At 42.3% G+C, this 8,725-nt stretch overlaps 1 protein-coding gene across 7 annotated transcripts in view; it reads right to left on the minus strand.

Moving 5' to 3' along the window:
- Nucleotides 1–3,746: 3,746 nt before the first annotated feature.
- The window catches only part of lrrfip1b (leucine rich repeat (in FLII) interacting protein 1b), a 22,326-nt gene continuing 17,347 nt past the window's right edge, over nucleotides 3,747–8,725 (minus strand). For all 7 annotated transcript variants that reach the window (XM_038723701.1, XM_038723885.1, XM_038723775.1 and 4 more), the window contains 5 exons: nucleotides 5,984–6,033; nucleotides 5,759–5,876; nucleotides 5,488–5,567; nucleotides 5,091–5,195; nucleotides 3,747–4,774 (listed from right to left, as the gene is read on the minus strand). In XM_038723701.1, the coding sequence (XP_038579629.1) occupies nucleotides 4,664–4,774; nucleotides 5,091–5,195; nucleotides 5,488–5,567; nucleotides 5,759–5,876; nucleotides 5,984–6,033 (464 nt within the window). In that variant the 3' untranslated portion in view covers nucleotides 3,747–4,663. The remainder of the gene's footprint in view (nucleotides 4,775–5,090; nucleotides 5,196–5,487; nucleotides 5,568–5,758; nucleotides 5,877–5,983; nucleotides 6,034–8,725) is intronic.

An 8,725-nucleotide genomic window follows, 5' to 3' on the forward strand; every position in this document is an offset into this window, starting at 1 on the left:
GTTTGAAAGACTGAATCTCAACATTTAGGCTGCTGAAAACTCACCATCCCACTTTTTGCACCCACATTGCAAAAGGTGGGGAAGAACATGACTACAGTCTCTGTAGTAGGCCTTAGAAAGCTATACTAACCTAAAACAGCCTATGTTAATATTAAAATGTAGTATTTCAATATCCCTATCAAACTGCTCATAACATTCAGCCTCACATAAGACAAATAAAACCTACTTATTTTAACGGCTGCGTCAGCAGTAAGTGGACTGATCCTGCTGGACTGTAAAAACCTGTAGGCAACAATAGCCTAAGGCTTTTAATCAGTCTCTGAAGGATTATTTATTATATTACTTTCTCCACATCACCAAACATAAAGCAGCCTATTGGCTAAAACAGTCTGTGGGATTTCCTACAGATGGTGATGTCATTTTCCAAGAGAGCTGATTGGTCAGTTAGCGGCGTTTTCACAGAGTTGGCACATAACCTGCTCCGGAGCAGGTTAGCCGTTCAGCAAAGGTTACCATGGAGATCTACCCGGTTAGAAGTGATAAGCTCATATCCTGCTTCGTGGTACAGGCCTCAGGTACAAGGATATAGTGAGAATTTGCTGGTACGCTGGAAGGTTAAGTATTCTTCATAGGTGGGTAGGTGATGAACCTCCGGATGTTTTACTGTGGTATGAAAAATTACTAAATCTTATTCCCCTTGAAAGGTTATCAGACATAACTAGAAATAAATTGGACTACTTCCTGCTGACCTGGAAACCTGTTTGTATCGAGGATGGTCCCCGAAATAAACTTCAGAAGTACATGAATATATCAATTCAGAATAGAAATCAGTCTTAACGAGCGACTATTACTGATTACTGTTTGTTTTGGTTTTTGTTTGTTTAGTCTGTTGCGTTTGGAGTGAACCCTTAGATTCTGTGTGATACAGAGAAACAAATAACTACAGATTAAATAGGGATGTGTCAGAGCAAAGAGAGGACTCGGTGGGAAACAGCTCCTAATATCCTGCCGCCAGTCAAGAAATTTGACTGAAATATAAAACATCAGTGAGACAATTTACAAGGGTATTTTAAAATGGGTTTAAGGCAAATGGAAGCTTTAGTCTAAAACAATTGGACCAAGTAAAGACTTGTTTAGAGGGAAATCAAAGATATTCTTTACGCTAGGTTGTGTTGATGTTTGACTGTTTCTTTAACAATTTCCATTCATGATTAGAGAAGCTGCTGTCAGTGCATCCTGACTGATCCAGTCGGAGTTTGAGGTTGTTGTAAGTCATTGTTGAATAACTTTTGGCTGCCTCAAGACAGCACTGATCCTGACCACACCTCATTTTAAGACCATGGGTGCACAGATGTGCACAAATGCATTTGCTCCGTGCTTTGCGCCGCTCTGCCATGTGCTAGTTAAGGCCCTACATCTTCTTTAACCGAGGTACACAAGTGACGGAATCCATTCCGGCTGATCCGGTCCTAGACGACTCCTCCTCTAATGTGCTCTACTCTGAGATACAGCCAGTGTAAAGATGAAACATGACACTGCAGCAAAATAGAGATGAGGAACTAAACCAAGACTAAAGACTCGCTGCTGGCGCACAAGAAGACTGCTTCGGTCTAGAAAAAGGTCCAGTGATGCAACACATTGCATATGGCCAGTTAAACAAATGTCAATGATGAAAGGAACATTGGTATTCAGAACACTGTTAAAGCAATGGCTCATGGGACCCTACTCAAGTCACCAGAGGGGAGATGTTTCTGAGCCGGATAAGGCCAGAAATTGTAAAGGAAAGCTGTATTTCAAAAAAGCCTCTCACATGAAAAGCAGAAGACCAAGTAGATGACTGAGGACAAAGTAAGAAATTTGCCATTAAAAGAAACTGAATCATGTTGTTAGGACCAAGACAGTATGAGAGTACAAAGGATGGGCCTGCTGGGATTTCACAAGTCTTTATGCATTTCCAAAAGCCTGGCTAAAGTCCTTTAAAAAAAGAAGCCCCCATAACAGACAAAACTATGGCGATAAAACTCCATTTCTAACCGAGATGGGGAAATCTCCACTGGCTGTACCTCGGCAGACTTTAGGACAGTCCCTGGAGCTCACCCATAAAGAGACCCACAGCCCACCGCTCGGTAACTTTTCAAGCTACATTCTGTAGCTGTAACTTTTAAAATCCTTTTCAAACGTTGATCTTTTGTTACCTAAACACAGACTCCGTTTTTCTTTTTATAGCTCTTTTTTACCTTTGCGTGAGAACTCATTTTATTTTGGATCCTGAGAAAGTTTCATTGCTCAAAACCCAACAAAACTTCCTAAGAAGGTAAACACTTAAACATTAAAGTCGACTTTAACACCTAGATGTGAAAAAGGAGGAGTTAAAGCATTTTGGATATTTCTGGTCATGTCTCCCAAAAACCCTTTGTTATGCCATAATACAGGGTCTCGTAATGTGGACGCGGATGCTGTGGTCTGGGAGGGGCTTTAACGTCAAATTGTTTATATAGCAGGATAGTTTGGTCGAGTACATAGGCCCAACTTCTGTGCTAGTCCCAAGCAGCTAATGTTGCCGGGGTTCTTTAAAAATCCATACGGTGTGAATATGGTGATCAATATATGAAAAATGTTAAGAATCAAAATGATTAAAGTCATCAACTCAACATCTTCACACTGATGTTGCATGAGTTTATTTTACACCTTTAACACCCGTCACACTGATCAATCAGCTGATATATTGATTTCCCACATCCTAATCAATAGGACCCGATACATACATGACAGATTCGTGTTCCACAGCGACGGCAGTCTGTAAACAACTCGCTCAAGCTTCCCGTCACCGTGCCGACCCAGCATTAGTTCACCTGTAGATGAAGAACCTGCCCACAGATTGCCGCTCACCTGAGCGTCGACATTCACAGACACGTGTTATTGATACAAGAGGTTTTTTCAAACATGTGAAGAGTTTGATTCCACACGTCCACGGCTTCCTGTCGCCTAACACCTGCTGGTTTCCATATTGACCAATAAGCTGGCAGCACCTTGATGCACTGACACCTGCAGCGACAGGTGCAGCTAACCAATCAGGAAACAGCTTCAGCCATTTTGTCACATTTTATTTCCTGGTTGCCACATTAAGGCAACAAATATCAGCAGCATATAATCATGGTGTTCCAGGTGCCACACCTGCACCTGCACCTGTCGCTTCATCTACATGTCTGTACGACGCGAGGATCTTTTCCCTCCACAAGGACTCGCAGGAAGCAAACTCTTCACACGCTCATTACAGACATGAATATTTAGACATTTACAAGCTGGTGATTTTACATCCAAGTGCCATGAAAACATGATGTGCCAGGTGAGTCCTCCACCTGCCCTGTATGTACACTGGTGGCCACGCCCCCTTCCACCATGAAAGCATTGTGGGCGGAGCTGGACTCTGGACTCATGTGCTACATGAACGTTTGTTCCCACACTTTTCAGTGATTTACAGAAACATTTAGTCATTCTGCATTTTTCTTAACAAAGTCCTGAAGATCTATTGGTATCGTTTCTCAAAATCCAGCACCCCCAAACCCAAACTAGAAACTAACAGACTAAAAATAAGTCCAACATAAGTGAATGAAGAGTCCGGCTCTAGGATACAAACCGAAAAACATTAAAAATGGCCACAGAACCACCTAAAACACCAAAAAACAAAACAAAATAAAATAACTCAGCTGCCAGTCTGAACTGGTCTGTCCTGGTCCCGGTGACACGGTCTGATCCAGTGTGATCCGGTCTGTCCCGGTCTCTCTCTACTGTAGTCCGGTCTTTGAGGGGAGCCGCGCCCCGAGTGTCGGAGGAGAGGTAGTGCCGCGTTTCACACAGACGGAGCAGCTGAATGTTGATGAGGCAGATGTAGTGTTTGTTTTAACACAGCTGGAGGGCCAGACGGGTGGAGTTTACCACACCAGGACCAGATTTACCAATGACATAATTATTTCCAAATTATTACTGAATTGATCATAATGAGCAGATGTCTTGTGGGGTTAGAAAACATGCTCACCTTCAGAGGAGAAACTACTCTTCACAGCTGGACGTACTGAGGCTCCACCTGTAGACATCTCGGTCTTTTCATTACTGGTTCATTATTTAATTACACATTAATTAATTATACATTAGATATGAATATAAAGCATACCGGAAATGACCCCGGGGCCCCATTCACAGAGCAGGCCGTACCCTCTAATATTATTTAAAAATAGCCTTTTAACGATGACTCGTTTCCTTTTCTTGATTCAGTGCAACACTTTAGATTTCCCTTATTTCAACATACAGACGCTCAGTTTTATAAAACTCCTTTGCATCTGTTTTTGATCTGCAGACTGGAGGTCTGATCCTCATGAGACCACCCAGTCCTTTCTGACACTTTCAGACCTGTGGGTCATTGATCCTGAATCTGGTCCCTCAGCTGGTCTGAAGGTCGTGTGGTAAACTCCACCCGTGAAGTCTGCTGTGTTCATGGCACCGGGATCACAGACGTCCATGGTCGATCACTTTGTTCAGATTGTTTTTGGTTTGTTTTCAGTTAACTCCACCCGTCTGGTGCTGCATGCAGAGGAAAGCGAGCGTTGATTGTCAGTCTGTCAGGCTGGAGGTGGAGACAGGACCCAGACTGCTCCCAGGACGGGGGTCACTGCTGGGCCAGCAGGGCGTTCCTGTTGGCCTTCATCTTCTCCAGCCGTTTGGACAGGTGGTTGTTACTCGCCTCCAACTCCTCGATCCGGTCCAGAGCCGAGCGGAGCTGCAAGGAGACGGGAGGACAGTTGGTTTACATCCGGAGGAGGGAAAGTTAAAGGCTACAAGTCTGCTTACCTTTCTGAGGAAAACAAAGACCCTAAACAAACAGCATCGGGACAAATAGCTGACCAGCTAACATGCTTTTACACAACGACAACGATATTTATGTTCTAGTTTTCAGAAAGCAAAATTAATAACTAAAATGTTTCTAATGGAATGTAATTCATGGTTTATCTAAACCTCTGAAAAGCTAGTTGCTTTTCTTTTTTGCTACATATACCAACAAATTAAAGACATGAAATGAAATGAGGGCGTCCCACCTCTCTCTGCAGACGTCTCTTCTCCACTTTCAGCTCGTCTTCGATCTTCTCTGCGTTTTCTGACGCCGACTTGTATCGAGTCACCTGACCTTCCAGTCGGATCACCTGAGTTAGGACAGCGAGACCAGTTTAGCGACCTGTCCTCCTTGTTGTCTTTATGGGGACTTCCTAAACTATGCTTCCCAAAATAGCTGCAGCTTCAACACACAACTGGTGTGTGTCATCAGAATGCTCTGTGCTTTAGGTACAGACCATGAGCAGTCTGTCTGTAACGCTGCGAATGAATGAATCATATGAAACAAACTGGTTTCAGTCCTCAGAAGTTAAATTAAAGGCTTAGACGACCTTGGTCTCATTTTCTCTCCAAAACGTTGTACATTTTTCCGTCCACACTTACATTTTGTTCTAGAGTGGTGACTTCCTGCTCAGATTTCACCAGTTTGAACTTGAGGTCGCTGATTTGCCTGTTGGCGTCTCCTGAAGAAAAGAAACAAGTAGTTTTTACCCTGCAGCTGTTCTGAGCTCTGAAAGAAGAAGTCGACAATGATGAAGACAAAAAAGATGAAAAAGGAGACAAAATGACAAAGACTGAAGAAGAAGACAAAGCAGTGAAGAAAACAGAAGATGAAAAGACAAAGTTGACAACAAAGACGAAGAAGAGGGCTCACTCTGTAGGTCAAGAAGATGGGAGTCCATCCCGTTCTCCAGACCGCTCCCCTCTGCATTCTGGACTTCGTCTGTCCCGTTCTTCTCTGTCCGATCCAGCTGAGACTTCAACAGCCTCACCTGCTCATTAATAACATTCATTTGATAGATTATGGTTTAATAAATTTATTTAAAGAACATCTGGAGTCTGTGGAAGAGAGCAAGCATCTAGAAAGTTTCCTGCTCACCTGATCCTGCAAACTCTCTCTTTCCTCAAATAGTTTCTTCAGCCGGAGTTCTGCAACAGGAAAAATCATCATTACATTATTACTCTTCTTCATCTTGTATATACCGTTCAGATTTATCTTAGGAGCCATCAGGAGATGATGCAGTTACTGTTTATGAATATGATCACAGACGGCAGGTTATTAACAGATACTTGTACATACATTGTACGATTATGTATGTGTTTAGTTTGAAGCTTGAAGTTAATTAATGGTGGACAATTTGAATTGGTAAATTCCACATATATATAATGCTGAAAATAAAAGGACTTATTGCTGAAATTTTAGTGAGTGGCTCATCTGAATTACTAAATATACTAGAGCACCAAACATTTTCCCCAATTACTTTAGCACATCATACGGATAGAATTATGAACGTGAAATTGTTCACCAGAATCAAGTGAAATGATCAATTAATACATAAAATTAAATGATAAACAGGAAATTATTCATCAAAGAAATATAGAACTCAAGAATGAGGTAATAAACACAGTTTCTTACCCCTTAAGTGTTCACTGGCAAGACAATCTCCAAGAGGCGGACACATACTTATAAATACACAGTGTAAATAAACTCAAAATAAAACATACCGTAATGAACTCATGATGAAACCAGAGTATATAAAATTCTATATGGGAGTAGCTGTTAAATAACTGTGAATACGGTTTTCACAGCACTTCTAACAGCAGCAGAGGTTGTTTTCCTCCCAGCAGCCACAGGAGGAGGTAAACCCACTGCCAGCTTCCCACACCACAACTCACAAACGTGCCTGGACAAGCCGCACAAAGGTGAAATGTATGCTTTATTGTAAATGTTTTCATTAAGAAACAATCAGTGCTCAGAGCGTACACAGGAGGACCAATCAGGTTCTGCCTCTTTACTGTGTCACTTCATTGCTGCTTGTCTGAGGACGAAGAAGCTGGAACGATTGTGAAATAATGTGCAGAAGAAGAGAAGAAACCAGCAACCTCAAAACACTTTATTAAAAACAAATAATACAAATTCATTCAAAAAGTCATTTTTCATCCTGTTTGAAATACTTGTCAAGTGGGCTCACACATTCAAGGAATTTACTTTGTTAAATGTTTTTAAACATTTAATTATATTTAATTATTCTATTATTAACATAATATTTTCTGTCAGTTGCCGGGTATCCACCCCAGACTACAGGAGGTCACTGCTGCCAGCACAGAAACAGCAGATTGTCGTCCCTCAGTTGTTTGAAACAAACCAGATACATGATAGTAATCAGGGAGCTTGAGCTTCTGATGGGTGAACTGTTGGACAAACCCAGGCTAGCTGTTTGGCTGTTTTCACTAAATGACAAATATTCCTTTAAAGTACCAATAAAATTCAACTAAATCTTAACCTCATTAACAATCCTTTCCTTCTTGTTTATCTATAAAATCCTGCAGTCAGTTTTGTGTTTGTCTTTCCTTCCACTCAGGTGTTTCTCGCTGCTCGCCACTGGAGAGCCGTTTACATCTTGCACACCCTGCGTCTCTGCTTGATGTTGTTGTTGCGTTGTTTGCTGTGCTTCCCACTCATCAACCTCCTCGCAGCTGTCCATGTCTCCAACTGACAGCTCCTCCACATCTTCTGTAATCCTTCCCTCTTCTTGTCGGCTCATCAGCACCAATTCAGGAACAGCCGTCGGCTTGAATTCATCTGCAGTTATTTCCGAAAGCCTTCTGACCTTTGAACTTTGAGAGTTGGTCGATAATGTTCGACTCCTTTCATGTGGTGTCTCAACAACGGGATCGAGGCAGCTTCGACTTCTAAGACCATCTCCCTTTGTTTGTTCGTTAAAGGGACGACTTCCACTACCTGATTTGTTGCCGAGTCTACCAAGCCCCAGTCTGACTCCATATTTTTGGATTTTGCAGATTCAACAAAAACAAATTCCTCAAAGCAGCTTGTCACCATTGGATCGCTCTGACTTTGCCTTTCTTCTTCTATGTCAACACAATTCACTTGTGGAGAGGATTCAGTGACTTCCACATTAAATATACGTATGTTAGACACAACCTCTGAGGTATTTTCTGTTGCTTCTTGGTCATCAACTGCTGTTAGATCCTGAACGTCTTCACAAACTTGGCTTGAGTCCTCGGAGACATCATAAGCTTGAGGATGTACTTCCAGAGATGCTACTTCCAACATCCTTGAGAGCGAAGAGCCTTTTATTATCACTGAATATCCAACAGGACTCTGAACTTCTGGGCTTTTATTTCCCTCTGCTAAGTCCTTCAAAAGCAGTTCACCCTCCACACTGGGTTTGATACCCGTCATTTGGCCTGCTGACTCTTGTATGACTGCATGACGCTGCTCATTTTCTGCAACATTCTTCAGCTTCCCCTCCAAATCTGAAATCCACCGTCTGAGAAATCCTGAGACGTCTGGAAGAATTCTTGGGATTTCAGCTGCAAAGCCTTGATTTTCTACAAACCCTTTCAGGATGCTTTGAATCATCTTTTCCAAACCACTCCAGTCCTTGGACATCTCCACTGGGGCAAGCGGTGACAGAGTTGATGACCGTGGCGTTTCTGTCTGGTCATCACATTTGGGAAATTCAGAGGAATTGCCTCGAATCTGAAAAGCTTCTCTGATCGGTTCCTCTTTATAAAGCCTACAGTCCTCAAGTTTCTCAGATGTACCCAACTCTTCTTTAATGATTGCCTCCTCTGCTGGTAGGAGAGCATCAAGCTC

The sequence above is a fragment of the Micropterus salmoides genome, unplaced genomic scaffold (genome assembly GCF_014851395.1).
Source record: "Micropterus salmoides isolate LMB-PRFRI ecotype aquatic unplaced genomic scaffold, ASM1485139v1 Ms_hic_scaffold_1, whole genome shotgun sequence".
Lineage (NCBI taxonomy): Eukaryota > Metazoa > Chordata > Actinopteri > Centrarchiformes > Centrarchidae > Micropterus > Micropterus salmoides.